Source organism: Apus apus, chromosome 9 (assembly GCF_020740795.1).
Source record: "Apus apus isolate bApuApu2 chromosome 9, bApuApu2.pri.cur, whole genome shotgun sequence".
Taxonomy (NCBI): domain Eukaryota; kingdom Metazoa; phylum Chordata; class Aves; order Apodiformes; family Apodidae; genus Apus; species Apus apus.
The window spans coordinates 18,343,980-18,362,305 of NC_067290.1; the positions used below are offsets into that span (position 1 = coordinate 18,343,980).

The window sequence follows — 18,326 nt, forward strand, 5'->3', positions numbered from 1 at the left end:
ATTTATGAGAGTCTAAAATTTTACAGGTCCTGTAGAGTTGCACCTTGTAGTGGAACATAAACCAGTAAAGTTATATTGTTTTAAAATTTATCAAAACATCATGCCTAAAGAAGCAGTCAACAATGGTGGAATTAATTGCACAATGCTGATAAGTTGCCACCTCTTAGTGTTTAAAGCACAGAACTGCAGTTAATTGTGACTGGCTTCCAGTTTTTCAGAGTGTAAACAATTAACTAGGTGAAAGAAAAAGCCGTATGAGAGAATATGAATCTGATGCTGTTATTGCTATGGAGGTTGATGGAGCAACCTGGTCTAGTAGGAGCAATGCAGGGGAATTGGAACTAGATGATCTTTATGGTCCCTTCCAACCCAAACCAGTCTGTGATCCTGTGATACAGCAAATCTGATCAACTTCTACTTATATACCCTCATTCTCTGTGTTTTCCTGTTTCTATTGTCTCATGTCTTATCATAAACTATAACATTTAGCAATTTTGAAAAGAAACAAAATGAAACCCCATACCTTATATGGGAATATATTGTGTTTACTATCAAGCAGTAAAACATTATTTGATTTATGTATTAGAAATATCATTAATCAGCAGTGACTTTGCATAATATTTTTTACTAGAGCAGGTTCCAGGATTTCAGTTCAGTTTCCATATCTTGTGTGTGGAAAAAAGGACACACACTGTTGTGAAACAAGAAGGAAGGCACTTGTGGGAAGCAGGTCTGCATGACCTGCTCTTGTTCTGAAGAAAAATGCCACTATCACAAGAAATAAGGTTTGAGCTGCAGGATCACGACCCAGGATTTCCCAGGAAGATTTGGTCACACTCAAACACATTCAGTGCTTTTTGTGTTTGCTGGATAAATTCCATTTTTCATTCCAAAAGAAAAGTTATGCAAATTTTACTCAAGTGCATATTGAATAGCAATTGCCTGAGCTTCCTTTTTTGTCAGTTAATTTGCACTTTATGCATATATTTTAGTACAATTGACATGGTAATGCACTGCATATGTACTAAATTAAGGATGATTGTGTCTGATTGCCCAATTATAGTGATACAAACAAAATGTGTGAAAATAGTTGATAGGACATTGTGTGTTTTCTCTAAAAAGACTCTGTGCAGTCAAAAAATCTAAAAATAAAATCTAACAGTTAATCATGTTGGTTTGGCTTCAAATGTGGAAAATTGAACAGGAGATAGATGATTCAAAATGCAAGGAATGGCACCACATGTGAAAAGAAGATTAAATTGTCCCATTGTTATATGCTTTATATGCATCCTTTAAACAAAGCATTTGCCTCTTGGCATCTGACACATTTCTCTCTGCTTAGCTGCAGAAAATATCTAACAGCTATTTTTCACTTTTTTAAAAAAGCAATAATTCATAACATCAAATTCTAGACTTCTTGGGTGGTTTGTATCTTCTCCTCAATGCTAGTGTCACAGCCATGGGTTGATCTGAAGCACCATGACTGCTCCTGTTGGTGACCCACCAGGCTTGTCCTCAGTGGACAACCATCCCACCACCCCATTCCAAGGAGGGCAGGACTTCTGTTTGCCTTGGTGCTGGGCACTGACTGAGAGCTGTTTGATCAAGATAATTAGGATGGACTGGTTAACCAGAAAATGGTAAACACAGCTGAGGGAGAATGGATGACATATTCCATGCGCTCTGTGACCAGGCAATACATGAGTCAACAGAGAAAGCCCCTTCCTTAATGTGAGATTTGACAGGCTGGGAAATTACCAAAGTGGTTTGTGTTTCCTTTCCAAGTGCTGTTCCTTGTGGTTCTAAACAAGTTATTAACCACACCAAAGAGAGAGAACTCTGAGGCAGGGCATATGCTGTACAATCTGACTTTCACTGGTTTTAAAAGTTATAAAGTGCTATCCTATCAGTAGAATTTCTCTCCTGCATTTTCTCTCCCTATAGTTATGGAAAGTTTGATGCAAGAGGATCTGATCTGGGAAGTACATTCCTCATATTCACTTCTCCTTTTTCTCAAGAGCAATGTCCCATTTTAACCATTCAGTTTCAACAAAACATTACTTAACTTCTCTGCAGAGACTGTGGATGCTACATCCCAGCTGGGCTTCCACCCCCCACAACCCTTTCCCCATAGTAGGGATGTCAAAGCATTTCCATGGGTTACAGCTGTCTGGGGACAGCAGCACATGAGAGGAACAGGGACTGTAGGTTTTTTCTAGAGGAAAAAGGTGAATGGGGCTGTCAGGAGAAAAGGCTGCTGAAGCACTGAAATGCAGCAGCCAAGTCATGGATGAAACTGATATTGTGGAAAGCTGAACAGCTCCAGGTAGGTGCAGGGCCAGCTCCTGGAACTTGGAGAAGACCTCTCACTGGAAGAGCCTCCAAATGTGACTGATTCCAATAACAGGCTCTAGGTTTATCCCCTGTGTCCAAATAACTCATAAGTGGTTTGTGTAAAACTGGAATGACTGCAGCCACTCTGCACATAAATGAGGAACAAGAACAAAATTCTAGTTAAACTGTTTCTGCCTCAAATTCAGAGTGAGTAGGGCTGAGCTGTGGAAGGGATCCCCATGTGCCTCCTATGTGCCTCAGACACCCCAGCAGTTCTACTGGGTTAAGCTAAAGATTTGTGCTGCTACAGAAGCTCTTTCACAAATACAACTGCAGCACCTTTAAAGAAAAGCAGTATTCCTCCTAATTCTAGATTTGTGCACAGAAGTCGTGGCCTCCACCTCGAGAGCTCTACAGGTTTTCCAGGACAGATTTTACAGTAGCTAAAGGTTGATGCTGGGTTGTTTTCAGGCACCCTGTGTTAGCAAGGAAAGCAAGAGCAGAGGGAAGCGCTGGCTAAGAAGGGACACAAACACCATAATTCCACTAATTTAAGCAGTGCTATGCATAAGGGAGCTATTTCTGAGTTTCAAGGGATTTTTTTTTTTTTTCATCATTTAATTACCTCTTTTTCATTCAGCATGCCCTTGAGAGCAATATTCTAAGCTTTCACAGATTCACAATGCCCACGTTATGCTTAGGGTCAGCATGCTGTGGACTTCTATTAAAAGAAGAAAGAATAAGATGGTGTGGAAATGTGAGGGGAACTCACGCTGGACCTTTTCAAAAACTGCAGCATGAAATGTGCTGTTAACTGGAGCTGTGCAGCCTACATATCAGGGAGGAGGGAGGGACTGTAGGTCCATAATACTCGAAGCAACATTACTTTCTTTGTTTGCAACCCTGATATTTTCATCATTATTTTTCTTACTTGTTTGTGGGAAGGACACTAGCACAGTATATAGTGTAGCAACCCTGTCATACCTCTCTTGTTCATTTTCTTCTTCCTATCTGGCTCATCCCTATGCTTCCCCACATCCCTGTCACAGCTTTGACTGTAGCACTGGTATGAAATCAGGCAAATAAATCTGAGAGGAAAAAAATGCAGTGATAACTTGGCCGCCTGTTTTCATTTATATTTTCCTCTTAAGGTTGTTATTATTATTATTCCCTTTTGACCAAGCTGTGGGATCTCTGTTTTAGCACAGGCACGATGCTGCTTTGTAAGATACCATTAACTGATATGGACAAAGAGCTTGGAAATGTTTCTAGGAGGATAAACTCCAAAATAAGCTGACTCTGCTATAGCTGCACTCGCTGCCTGTTCTGTTCCCTCTCTGCAAATACTCGAATGTGCTTGCGTGTCCTGGCAGGAACTTGAACAGTCAATTTTAAATCATTGTCTGAAAATGTTTTCTTCTAAGAAATAATTCCTTAGTGTATGTAGCTGCGCAGTAAATGCTATGTGTAGAACTGAACTCTTCCATCCATGACAAAGAGAAAATTCTGCTTAACCTACACGCTGGTGGAGCTCAGCTTGCAGTAGGCTTCCTGCAAGAAGCTATATAGGCTTAGGCTAACCTATCAAAGCTGGCATAATTTTAGAATGTGCTCACTAGCAAGTGAGAAACTGAAGGCCATGTTCAGCTAATAATTGTATTTACTGGTTATTTGTGTCAGTCTCCTGTGAGATGTCTGTGAGTGGTGATAAGTGGAACTGGGCGCACAGGGCAGGAACAACTGTGTTCTGACAAGGCAAGGGGACTGGCAACACACTGAACCCCTAGACCATGTGAAATGTTTCTTCATTTATTCATTCAATCCATTTTAAGGCCATCCTTGCCTCTGCAGCAGATCTTTCCAAGCACACATGTCGTTGACAGGTAAAAGTGTGCCAGGCCCCTGCCAGAACATCCTTTCTTGCCATCCCTGCGTGGCTGCTGAGCATTCTCTGGGCTGATTTGACACTGTTCATGCAGCTACCTAATTGATTTTGCTGAAAGCCACTTAGCCACCTCGTGTGACCAGAAAGTTGCTCTGCCAAAACAGCACACTTCCTACAGGGCCATCATGCAATTCACAGCAAACTGCAAACGTTGTATATATACAGTAGGAAAATATTTGCTACAAAGTTTCATTGTTCTTATGTGTAATCTGTGAAGAAATCCATGTAAAGAAAAGCAGCCTATAATGTGTAGCAAATGAGTGTGCTTTGGGGAAAATCAATCAAATGCACTAAGACATGTTCTCAACTCCTAAACTAATGATCCTTCCTGTGAGCAGCATGAAACACTGGGCAAGTCCCAGGTGACATAAATCCTCCAGATTTCAGCAGGGCTGTGACGGTTTCTACTACCTCAACAGTACCCTAATTGTGCTTAAAACTTTTTAAGGTGGCAAGCACTCAGTGTTTCAAAAGCCTCCTTCTTTCTAAGCAGTCTTGAAGCTCAAAAAACAACTTTACTAGTTAGTGAAAAGAGAATGCCATATTTAATTTATATTCTTTCAGTACTGATGTGCTTAAAAATAAAAACTCTGAAGATCAAATTCTGTCTTAAGAAATGCCAAGCAGCTGTGTAGAGGAGGCACTCATGGCTGGGACCTGAACCAACTTCTGTTAAGAGAGGAAATTAGGACCATTTTGTTACCCAGACAAAAATGAAATCTATGAGAACAGTAATTTCCTTGCATAAAAATCAATAGTTTCAGCATGTTTTTAACGTGGCACTTTGCTATGGAACATCTTAACAATAATTCAGTAAATGAATAGTACTGCATGAAATCAACTGCTTGCTTTGAATATGTAAGTTCAGAACTGCATGAAAAACATGTAGTCAAACCAGAGAAAATCTGGTAGCATCATTACTTCTAAAGCAACTGTGAAAGATCTGACAACAAATAGAGGTAAGAAGCATTGGTTTGCATGCAGCAGTTACAAACAGACCCAGATCCAAGTCTTTAACCCTAGTCTGACAAGAACTTCTAAAAGTTATTTCCATGTATAACTCAGATTTACCCATTTGCAAAATAAGGATAATATTATTAAACTGTGAAGGGAAATTATTAAGCAGTTAATAGCCCTAACATAATCCTCATAGTCCTGCGTAAGCACTAAATATCATTATTACTTAACAGATGCTGTAACACAAAAGGGAAAGAGGATATTTCTCTGTATTTCTGTTACATGCTGCTTTGAAGACTGAGAAGCACAAACCATGCAACGTTCATCTTGATTTATGTCATCTAGCAGTAGAAACATGTACTTCACTCTGGCAGTACTCATGTCAGTGATATACAAAGTGCCCAAAATTGCTTTTTTTCATTTAACCTTTTAAAAGATGTAGAATGGGAAATCCAAATTACATAAGGAAAGTATTTTTTAAAATTCTGACATAATTGAAAGTTTATCTCTGTATCAGTTTGTCAGGGGGCAGAACTTTCAAGCAAATACCAATCTAACAATGCTATCAGCTATAAGCAGTGCTGTGTGTGTGTCTATATTTTCCATTGCCTAATCCTTGCTCAGTAGTTATAAAAGATGTCAGTTCTAACAATGAGAAAAAACACTGTGTGGTCCAGAACACATCCATCAGAAGATCCACAGAAAAGGAATCATTCTCCAAGAGGAAATAAAATAAGTTGTTTTACTTCATTGTAAATTCTCTGATGGATGCTGGGATTGATTTTGGAGACTCTATGCTCAGCAGCTTGTATTGGAATAAGAGCTCTTTGTGCAAGAGTCTAAAATCATGCTGGTGAAACATAAAACCTTAATATTGAATGACCAAGTCAAAGAAGTTCTAGACAGATAAATTCTGTTCTAGATAGTTAAGTTACCATTTTAGTTAAGTTACCATCTCTTTTTTACCATCTTTCATGCTTTTGAAATCAAATGTGACCCACTAGGATGCTCTACTCTCTAGGCCAGGTTCCATCTGAGTCTTCCAGCTGTGTACTGCCAGTTACAGCTACATCTGTACATGATTTTTCAGCCAAACTGCCAAATTGAAACCTTGGCACTGTAGAGCTTTTAAAAAAATATTTGCCTCTAGAAAGAGACTATCACTGGTCATTACCTAACTTTCATCTAGATCATATACAGGATATTTCAATGATCTAAGATAACTAGATGTTAGTATAATAAAAGTCACTAACATGCTTTGATGCAGGAGGTATCCTATCCCTTTTTTCCTTAACCCAGGCTGGGGTTCCATATAGCACACCAAATATAAATGGCACAGAACACAAAATCTGATGGCTGATTTCAGGAGCTGGTGTCCCCACTACATGCATTTTGAGGGTTCTGTGTTAGAGCAGTTCTGTGAACTGGATGCCTGTAGTGGTTGGAGTGCATTAAATGAATTTATTTTATCTAAAAAAGATCCAGTTAGCACGCTTAAGAGACGACTCCACAATGGGAATCAAACCACATTAACTGGGCACTGTTCAGAGAGTTGATTCCATAGGACACTCCTCAGCCAAACTCAGATGCTGATGTGGAGGCACCCAAAGTCAACTATTGGGAAACAATGTGCTAAGTGTCCATCAGCATTTCGTGTATATTTAGAGGTGACAAGAGCAAATATGAAAATGAGTTTGTGGTCAGCACAATAAGAGTTGTCAACACATGTCAAGCCATGTCAACACATGGGTTTCTGCTTCCCTTGGCGTGTTACAAATATAACAAATCGCTTAGTGTCTTTCTTCTGGGGTTTTCTCTCATGTGTAACTTGAACTGTGGAAAAGACCCTGCACAAACACTGCTCACAGAGGAAGGAGACATAGCCAAGGAGCACAGCAGGGAAGCTCACCCAGCCTGTCCTCCTGTGTCCTTCTCAAGTTCTTAGTGTACATCCAGCACAGCAGTATTTAGTTGCTTCTCCTGGTCTGCACTAATGTTTCCAAATGCTAAACTTGAGAAGAAATGGAGCAGTAAGGAGAAAGTTAAAAAAAAAAGCAGAAAAGGACAGCAGTAAGGAGGGAGGTCCCTTGGGACAGGGAGCAGATGCTGCAGAGTCCATGGAGGTTAGCTGTCCCTGTTCCCTTTGCCAGGAGCTAGGGTGACTTCTACAGGCAGATGCCCTGTGCCTAGAGTCACAGACTGCCTGACAGGGCCTGCACAGAGAGACCAGGACAGCCCCTAACTTTGGGGCATTGGATTTTCCAAAGTTTTGGTTTTCTTACAGTTGTTTGGTTTATGTGACTATGTACTACTTCAGAAACGGATGTCAGCTTTTCAAATATGCTTTGGGGAAATACATGCTTAGGGGAAAATGTTCAGTTCAAACAAAAATTGCACAGTTCTCACAAAATTGTCCAGACCTTTTCGCAATTATGTTACATCATTATATACATTGTTTAAGGAACTCTGGATCATTTCACAGCTCAGCTTCTTATCTTTTTATAGTTCTGCTACTGTGGCTCCGTTCTTTCCCATATGAAGAAACTTAATTAATATTTTATATCCTTACTAAATTGTGAATACAATTTACCATAACAGTACAGAAAATAGCAAATACACGTTGTCCCCTGCCAACAGAAAATCCTTAACAGCTGTTTATTGCTCATTTGCAAAACATAAGAGCAATGGAATTCCATTACTTAGGGAAACTGGCTGTTCCATGATATCCTTGGCAACAAACACCACACTTATCTTTTTGAACAATAGATTCTCAAAGTTTCTCCAGCCTACAAAAATAAGACAGTGAAGAATACTTTTTCTTTACTGTAAAATGCTAAACAATGGGACCTGATTCACTATCAGCTGCATTTTTTTTTTTTCATGAAAACTAACCTTTTTCTCCCTCTTCCCCAACAATTTGCTCACTGCAAATTGTGAGAAACGTTTCAAGCAACCATCTCTTTCTCAGGAAGGAGTTTTTATTGAGGTCAAGACTTTGGCAAAATGAGAAGAAATTCAGACTGTGATCTGAGTAATGTAAGAACTTACAAATAACATTAAGGGACACTTAGACAGGTTTATAATAAACCATACAGAAACTGCAGAGACAATTTTTTTTTTTTCAGACTGTTAAAAAAACTGGTCTTAAATACCAAGAAAAATAAAATCCTGGTTTACACCACAGATATTTCACATATGGTTTTAACTAAATAACTTAAACTTTTCCAATAGCTTTAAAAAGAAATATCTACAGCATGCCAGATAGATTCTAGCTCCTCAGAAAGTCAGGACATGCACATACCATCCATAATCTGGTTTCTATATTTAGGTAAGAACTATACCTAAAGCCATGAAGGTCAGCGCTAAAGCAAGTCAAGCATATTTTAACAGACACGTCTTCTAGACAATGTTTACCACAGGACATTTCTCTGCAGCCCCCACTAAACATCATGTCATTTGAAGACCTAAGATGGAACCCACACTAATAAAAGAGACTGGACAGTGTATTCACATACCTCAATAATCCTGTCATGAATCTGTAGCCCTCCTTCCTTAGCAGCAGGCCCCGTGTCAACTATTTTCGACACAAAAATTCCTTCGCTAGATGAACTGTCTTGATTGTCCTTTAGGATGAAAAGAAAAATATCTTATTGTATCTTGAACTAACTCACATTTACCTTTCGCTAAAAGTTGTCCATGTCACAACAGCGCATTTACTCTGGAAGAAATATTCTTACTGATGTAATATGGAATTACTTTATGCTAATGAGAACATCCAACACTCTTGATTTTGAAAGATTAAACAAGCAGAAATGGGCTTCCATTAGGTACATCAGTTCCATGATAATTATTTTCTTCTGACTTAGGCCAGCTCAGTAGTAATTGTCATTACTATTATTAGTAATGTAAAATCTAGTGAGACACTTTGTTTGCATATCAAACTAAGACAATGGTGCATTTTTATTTTCAGTTGCAGAGCTCTTCCTCTGGAGGCTTAAAAATAAAACCACAAAAAACTTGTACAACAACAAGGCATTTTCATATTCCTGTGTATTGTGTCTCACCAGCTTCTACCAGTGCAGAACAACGTCTCAGAAAATTGAAAAACTCTGACTATAAAGAAAGAATAACTTTCAAGTGCATTTACTAGGAATAAATCATGATTAATGTCAGATTTCCAAGAGGCCAAGAAGTAGTTCTGAATATTTTCTAAATTACTAGGACAAGGTACAATCCAATCCTTGATCTAATTAAAGTCATATGCAGCAGCTCCAGCCAACAGGCATCTAGAAAAAATACATTAGTGAGTGTATGGTGCAGGAAACATCTGCTGAAATCACAGAATTCAAAAGTAGGTTGTTTAAATTACATCCCTTCACCTGCACAGAGGGCTGCTTAATCTCTGGAGGAAGAGAAAGTAAATAACATTTCCTTAATGAACTGTAAAGGGCCTGGGCCCTGAACTGATGCAGCATCTTCAAAGCAGTATGGTCTGAGAGAGACACCACAGGTTTCACCATTTGGGGAGTGACCCTGCACCAGTATTAGTGTTGCTGGCTGTGACAATGTGCAAGAGTAAACAAGTTGTGAGAGAAAAGACAGCGTAGTTAACAGGCATCCGATGCAAATCTGAATATAAGATTTGCTCTGAAAGAATCCCAAGAGAACAAAATGCTTGTCAGCAGCATTTTTCTTCTAAGTGTTGACCTACATGCTTTTCCCAACTGGAAAGGGGAAACATATTTTAACAATTAACATACCATGCATGGTCGGCCACCAATAATATTAAATCCAAGAGAGCCAGAGTCACGATGAAGGACCAGAGTCAGTGCTTTAGTTTCTTCACCCTACAAAGAACAGATAAACATATTTAGAACATTTGTGCACTGGTAAGTAGGATAGGTAATGCTTCTATTCAGGTTTGCTGGGTTGATTTCTGATTTCTTTGCCCCCATGTAGTTCAGGGAAACATGTTTAGAAAAATTTTGCAGAAGGAGTCAGGAGCTCCCAGCCTCTGCACTCCAGCCACCCCAGCAGTGCTTCTCTGCAAAACCCACCCTGCAAGATTTATGTGTATTTTTTATTGAGATCTACAGTGAGACACTTAACAGCAACAGAAGATATTTATATGTAATGCTGGTTCCTGCAACTACTTGACCTAGTCATATGTGATGTGTTATATAAACTACTCCATGTTTCCAGCAGTCAAATTCTTGAATTTTCTCAGTGCTTGAGGCTGACTGAAATCTCAGGACTTCCTTTTTATGTTGCTTCTCTCTAGTGCTTGCTACATGACATTGTTTTAAACAGTATCAAACATGAAGTGTTAAACAACAGAAATTCTCTGGTGTGTTTTAGAAAACAGCATAAACCAAAACTGCTACAAATTTTGCAGAAAGCCTAAGATGCCAATTGCTACACACAGTGCCTGCCATGAATAATTTTTAATAGCAAAATAAAATCCTCCATCACTGAAAATCATAGCCTTAATTACATAAAACGTGAAGTTCTGGAGTGAATGATTCTCTGATTGGACAAAAAATGGACAATGAAGATGAGACAGACTTGTTCTACTTGGAGGACTGTGCAAACATGATCAGTTATCCTGCCCTCTTACCCCAGCTTGCTCCGAGCTATGAATATGAACTCATATGAATTGTCCTTCATGGCACAGTGATGCTACTTACATCTATTAACCTTCATTAAGACAAAACTGAGTGTGTGCACTAATAAAGACAATTAAACCCTCACAATGTACCATCTTCAATCTCAAAGTGGCTGCTATTTACAGCACTATAAAACAATACAACAGGTCAGCAGAACACTAAAAATATCTGTTTGAATAACAATATTTTCTTTAGAAATCTGAAGAGGATCAGGTATGTTGTGCATCTAGGTGTGTATGAGCCATGCTACCACCAAGATCTTCTCCTTTGTTTTATCCAAATGGTGAAAATGTTATGAACACAAAAAAGTTTGAGGAAGTTACCTTACAAGTCTGCTTTTCATAACCAATTAATGACAAAAATTACAGCAGTTACATTGTAATTCAATGCAGATGGTTTCTGTATGTGCATTTGTCAATTTGAAGTTGTCAATCAAATAGTAATGTCTATTAAACTCATAAAAAATGTCAAGGTAATCCTGGATTATGGAATTACTCCTACAGATTTTCGGATGATAACAAAGCCCAATTCCCTGCCAGTGTCAGCTGGCAGAGCTCCCCTGACCACATGCTCAGAGCTCCACCACAGGGGAGCTGCACACTCCCCCTCAGCATTTGGTTTACAATTTTTGTGACAGTTTGTGATCATTATCTTTCCTGTAGGTTGAGTAAGAAATTGACTAGGACCTGACAGAGAGAAACCTGAATCACACAGAATCACAGAATCTTAGGGATTGGAAGGGACCTCGAAAGATCATCTAGTCCAACCCCCCTGCCAGAGCAGGATCAATTGATCCTGAATGAACTCCAACTGATTTTACTTCAATTTGCTTACACTTGGCAACAGTGAGAATCAGGTGCCCAGAAGAGGACTGAAAAATTAAGTAAAGGCCATTTTGCTGCAAGTCTTCAGACCCAGACTTCAGCCAGGATTTCAATGAACTAATTTCCAGTCCTGTGAGAACACTTTCAGGATCTGATAATTCAGGACATGAAAGACAAGGACATGCTAGTGCCAATGTTTACTTCTCTTATTATGCCTTTTTAAGACTGCAAATCAATTAGAACAATGGAGAAACAATTATGGCATTGCTCTCAGACACTTTCAGTAATTACAGCTGCACATTTTCATTAAGGCCTTCTTATGGGGCTATGATTTGGTGCTTTCATATCTAGTAGAACAACTACTAAAGCAGGTAGGCTTGAATGAGTCAAAAGTTGTGGGGATGATGCTTTTGGTTTTTGCAGGTACTCCTGAAAAACATTCACAGGGGTCTTAAAGAAACTTTCCAGCCCATTCTGATGGAATGTCTCCATCTTCTCCGAGGCAACAGAGTCGTGTTACAGAGCACAATCCACACACCACTGCTAGGACTGATCCCACCACTGGTGCTGAGCTGCCCCAGCACCAGCCAGGCAGCTGTTTGCTTTAACACTTGGTTACTTTTGCAGATTCACATCCTGAGTCTTTAACAATTTCTTTAGCAACCTTCTTCACTTCACAAGGAAGCCGCAATGCAAACTATTTTTCCAGGGCTCTGCCTTTCTTTTCCCTCCAGCATGTCTCACGTTCCAGCAAAACAATCATTAAACAGTGAAGTAACTGTGGAAATGCAGTGGCTGGTGTCCAGCCCTGCCCCGTCATCTGGTTCTGCAGCAGACCTGATGGTTACTGGCATGTTGTATTCCCACAGCTGGACAAGAACTCTTAAACATAATTCTTGAAATTACTGAACTTCCCAGCTGAGTAATGTAGAGCTAATAGACTGCCTTGCCCTTTAGATATTGGAGGACTCTAATTTCTTGGTTGTGCAGTGGCTGAGAAGGTCTGTCCTCCTTACAAGCAGCACTTTAACTCCTCATTTACTGGTGGAAGGGCTGCCAGGAGCAGCCCAGCAGATCCTCCTAAGGGACAGTCTAAGAAAAAAAAAAAACAAAACACAACAAAAACCTTGCTTTAAAGGTTTTAATCTGGCTTTTATACAATTAAAGTTTGTGTTACCATCTGATAATACCTCTGGTATTAAACCAGAGTTCCTAAATACCAGGTCACGAACTGGTTCCTGTCTGTCTGATACATTTACTGAAAGTCAGTCCCTGCCTTTGTTCATCAGGACAGCAGAAAGGCTTCCACCATGGGCTGCAGCCAGCACCACAAACTGCTTCTGATTCTTCCTTACTAATTTCTTCCCAAAGGACTTTGATGGCTGTGTACATAAAGGAACAACCAGATCAGCTTATCAATAGGTGTGAACAGTGGTATGTTTCAGCAAGGATTAAACATTGTTTGAATAGCATGAGGTTGTTCTTGATTACTTAGACTTTGATGTTTCAGGATTGACATGTCAGATCAAAGCAGGTACTTATTTTGAGTAAGACATGCCACCGTCCCTACCACTCCCTCCTCAAGCTCGTCCACAATAAGCCCCACCTCTTCCCAACATGGAATAAATAGTCTCTGAATAAACTTTCAAGTCTATCTTTTGGAAGAAGCACAGATCAGACAGCCAGTAATCACACAGGAAAATTAAAATGCTCCCTCAGTGGCAAAGGGGATGGGAAAAAATACACATGGAAAACAGAAGTGGAGTTGTTTAAGGCACATCTGCCTGTTTAAGGCGGTTATAAATTTGTGAGATATTTACAGATGAGCATGTGTAGAAAATACACATTTTATCTGTGTCTTCTCTCAGTATAGTTATGGCAGTGTTAGAAAACTCATTTCAGAAATGGGAGATGGAAGCACAGGAAAGCAATGTGGTTCACCCAGTATCACAAAGGAAGTCTCTGCTAAGGCAAACCCAGACCTGGCTCTCCAAACCTGCTGAAAAAAGTTTTTCCCAGCCAAAAGGCCACAAATTTGGGTCATTTGTGACTGGCCTAATGTTCCTCAGTATCAAACTGCCAGTTTAAATAAGCATTTAAACAGAACTGTAAGTGGGCATTTCTTCCATTTAGACTAGAGGATGTAATCTGTTTTATTCTAGGTTGGTTCTGCATCCACAGGGACAAGCACCCTATTGGGCAGGGAAGGCAGAAGATGCTTCATCTACAGAGGGCTCAGAAGACCCTGCAGTAAGTTTTGCAATCACCATGTCTCACCTATGAACCCCATTTGTTAGTGCTAGGCCTAATTCTTTTCTGACATAAAACTGATCAATGACATCTTAGTAAGAAATATATGAATAATGATCATAATAAAATAATGATAGCAAATAATGATGCACTGCACGCTTTGAAGATGCAGTTGCCTCTGAAACTGAAACAAGTTATTCCATATTATCCTGTGTAATCCTTGAGTTCAGGGACCTAATCCTTAGGCAAGTATGTAAGCCGTGCTGAGTGTTACAATCTGCACTGTGCACTGCACAGTCTATGCCAGCATTGCTGAGAAAATAACCCCAGAGTAAAAAACTTGGAAGCATGCCACAGCCCAAAATTGGTAAAGCATCCCCTGCACTAGGTGATTACCATGGGTCTTTTAAAAAACTCTCCAGTGCACAAAGATGCAAGTTTCCTGATTGTACTTCTTTGGGAGCTGGGCAGACTAAAGCTGTTAGTATTGGAAAGCTGCCCAAAGCGCTGTGAAAGACATGTAATTGATTGACCGCTAGACCACAAGTCTGTGGTGACATGACACCTTCCAGCTTTCTTCAGATTAGGCTCTGCTTCAGAAAACTGCATAACAGCCTTTTGTAACACAGCTGAAAACCAGCACAGTCGTCCGGGCCAGCTGTATCCATAAATTTGATAGAAAGTATTGCTGGAAACTATGTACCAAGCACACTTACTTACTAGGTGAAGTAGCACCTTTCAGGCTAATAGCAGCTCACTAGGCTTTACAGAGCTGACTAATGCAAAAACAACACGAAAGACCCCCCAGCCACAAAGAAATGAAGAGGGGCAGTGTCAGAATAAAGGTGTGCTGTTAGGATCGGGTCAGAGATGAGGAGGTGGAGATTCAGTGAGATGGTGTCTGACAGCAGGGCTTCACGGAGGGCAGAAAGCTCCGCTATTGCGGAGCACAGGGATGTAGGAAAAGGAGGAGATAGAAGATAACTGCCCTGAATCTTGACATGAACATGAAGCCTCTGATTTATTTTAACACTTCTACTGCAGATTTTATCCTGCATTACACCCAGTATTGCCAGTAGTTAAAAGAGTACATCCAGGATTAAAATACCCCTTCAGTTCCAAGTTAGCAAAACAGGGTGGGTTGTTTTGCTCTGGATCTCTCAAAAGAGGGACTTTAACATGAAGTTTTGTTTCCTTTACACAGCTTTTGGTGCTTCAACATTACCAGAGGTGTGAATACAGATGTTTGACAGTTCTGAACTGTTTAATACTGCTGTGTCTGTGGTAGCACATTCCAGGTCACAGGGAGGACTCTGAATGTCTTCATTTAAAAGCTAATTGGCTTCTAGGGCTTCCCTCACTGGGGAGCCTCATTCCAATTAAAACTTGGGGATTGTTGTAGCTCTGGCTTTTGATTCTGGTCATTTTATAAATGGTCTGAGGGGTTGAAATCAAGTTAATTTTTCTCCTCCTAAACTGAGCTTTTAAACAACCCTGTGTGACTCTGGGAAAAAAAACCAAAAAAACCAAAAAAACACAAGTACAGCAGATGTCTTGTATTTGGACATGTTACAAACATGATGGCTTCAGATCATGAAATAGCTGCCAGGGTTTTTGAGTTGCACAACAGTCAATCCTAAAGACTGCATTTTTGTAGGAAGCCATATTCTGGGACGAGGTGAGCGAAGGGTCTGGAAAGTGTTGGGTCACAACAGCCTCTTCCAACTCACTCTGTTTTGTGGTACTCCTGGGAGTTGATTTCTGGTGGTTTAATAAAATTTCCAGCCCTGGAAATTCCATTTTGCTATTTAAAGGTTTCTTTGGGGAGAGAATTAAGAGAAAAATAGTATTGTTGTGACCTTAGTATTTTTGCAGAATGCCAGGTTGGAAGGGACCTCAAGAATGATCTGGCCCAACCCTGAATTTTGATGCATGAGTTGGCATATGGGGTCCAGGTACCAATGAGGGTCACATTAGAATATGTATCTGTACAGAAACAGGTACATCACAGCTATGAAGAGCCAAAGCTCAGATTGCTCAGAGCTTTCGCAGGCTCTGGGGGTCGGACAGGCTCCACAGGAAGATCCCGCTGGAGGCAGGGGCCGCCCCCCGGCCCGCTCCTCACACGCCGGGCACGACCCCCAGCAGGGCTGAGGGCCCCGTCAGACCCCCCTCACCCGCGGGAACGTCCCTCTCGCCTCCCGGGGCGGGGGGGGCTCCTGTCTCACCCTGCGAGTGTGGAAACTTCTCCCGAGCGGGACCCCCGCGGCCGGGACCCCCCACCCCTCCTTACCTTCCCGGGGGAGGCGGCGCGGGCGCGGGCCAGGGCGTCGAGGCGGGCGCTGTACTGCGTGAAGCGCTTCTGGTAGCGCAGCGCCGTCACCTGCAGCTCCAGCTGCGCCGCCGCCAGTCGCGACAGCAGCGACTGCTCCCGTTTGCCGGCCCGCAGCGCTTCCTTCTTCAGCGCCTTCTCCAGCGCGGCCGCCCGCGCCTGCAGCGCGGCTCCGTGGGCGCGCAGGGCCCGCAGGCAGCCGTGCCCGCCGGCCCGCCGCTCGCCGTGGGTCAGCATCAAGCCGCAGCCCTGCTCGCACAGGCCGGCGGGCCGCGCCTCGCAGCGCTCCCGCATGTGCGTTTCCACGTCGCGGAGGTTGAGGACCTGGCGACAGCCGCGGTTGCGGCACTTGGCGGGGGAGAAGTCGCAGGTCTCGGTGTGCTCGCCCAGGTGTTGCAGCGGTACCACCGCCTCGCAGCCCCGCGCGTGGTTGTCGCACTTGATGTCCAGCTTGAGGATGAGGCTCTTGAGGGGCAGGACGTGGTTGAGCTCCTTGGTGGAGATGCGCTGGCAGTTGACGGGGCAGCTGCCCTGCTGCACCACCCAGGGCAGCACGCAGCCGGCGCAGAAGACGTGGCCGCAGGGGGTGGTCAGCGGGTCCTCCAGAACTTTGTTGCAGAGGTTGCATTTGAAGTCGGGATCCACCTCCCCGCTGAAGCGATCCAGCTCGAACCCCATCCTCCTCCCTCCCGCTTTGCCAGAAACCCAGCGGAAAAGAAGAAAAAACGAGGGGGAAAAAAGGGGGAAAAAAAAGCCCAACCGAAGTAACCAAAGCGTGGGGACGGGGCGGGAGAGGCAAAGAATAATAAGAATAAATAAATATCAGCTAGATTCCCCCCGCTCCCGCCGCGCGAGGAGGAGCTCCGGCCCCAAGCCCGGCCTGTGGCGGTGCCGGGGAGGCTGCTCTGGCCCCGCCGCTCTGTCCCGCGGCTCCCGGTCCCGCCGCTCTGTCCCCTGGTTCTGTCCCGCCGCTCTGTCCCGCGGCTCCCGGTCCCGCCGCTCTGTCCCCTGGTTCTGTCCCGTGGCTCCCGGTCCCGCCGCTCTGTCCCGTGGCTCTGTCCTGTGGCTCTGTCCCGTGGCTCTGTCCCGTGGCTCTGTCCCCCGGCTCTGTCCCGCGGCTCCCGGTCCCGCCGCTCTGTCCCCGCCGCTCCCGGTCCCGCCGGTCCCGGCCCCTCCGCGCGCCCCCGCCGCGCGCCGCGCTCCCTCCGCCGCCTGCGCAGAGCGGCGCGCGCTGCCCGCCCCGCCCCGCCCACAGGGGGACAGCCCTGGGGTCCCGGCCACCCCCCCCGGGGCTGCAGCGGGGGACAAGGGGGACTTTGTGGTTGGTAGAGGGGCCCGGGGGCGGGGTGGGCTCCGGCCGGACCCCTCCTTGCGCTGGCAGGTAAGCGGGGGTGCGGGGATGGGGCGAGGGGGGGCGGGAGCTGGGCGGGGTGTGCGTGAGGGGGCCGGGACAACGGGCGGGGTGTGTGAGGGGAGCGGGACAACGGGGTGCGTGAGGGGAGCGGGACAACGGGGTGTGTGTGAGGGGAGCGGGACACAACGGGGTGCGTGAGGGGAGCGGGGCGAGCGGGACAGAGCTCCCCGGCCAGGGGAGGTGGGGCGAGCTCCGAGCCAGAAGGGGGGCGAGGGTGAAGGGGGCGGTGGTGGGGGAGCTGTGGGAGAGGGGAGAAGCAGTGGGGCAGGCAGGGAGCGGGGAGGCGGCGGGACGTGACAAGGTGAGAGAAGGCGAGGAAGGAGGAGTATCAAGCATTCGCAGTTGGTGACAAACGGGACAGCTCGCCTGAAGAAGGGTGTTGGGGCACGTTGGCTAGGGACACACGGGAGTCCGGGACTTTTGGAAGGGGCCCTGCATGGAGCTGCCCCCCCGGGAGCAGGTTCCTCGGGAGCTGCTTAGGGATGGGGCTGTTTGGTTCTGCGGTGAGACATCTCGCTGCCAGTGAGAAAAGGTGCAGACACAGCAGTCTGCCGGAGCTGCTCGTATCCTTATGGAACAGGAATACGTTTTTTTTTCTCTTTGC

General features: G+C 43.8%; 1 protein-coding gene across 1 annotated transcript in view; it reads right to left on the reverse strand.

Annotated features, from left to right (window-relative positions):
• PDZRN3 (PDZ domain containing ring finger 3) overlaps positions 1-17,260 on the reverse strand; it is a 134,812-nt gene extending 117,552 nt beyond the window's left edge. The window contains exons 1-3 of the mRNA XM_051627547.1: positions 16,270-17,260; positions 9,997-10,083; positions 8,752-8,859 (exon numbers count right to left, since the gene is read on the reverse strand). Coding sequence (XP_051483507.1) covers positions 8,752-8,859; positions 9,997-10,083; positions 16,270-16,986 — 912 coding nt within the window. The 5' untranslated portion in view covers positions 16,987-17,260. The remainder of the gene's footprint in view (positions 1-8,751; positions 8,860-9,996; positions 10,084-16,269) is intronic.
• Between the last annotated feature and the right edge of the window lie 1,066 nt (positions 17,261-18,326).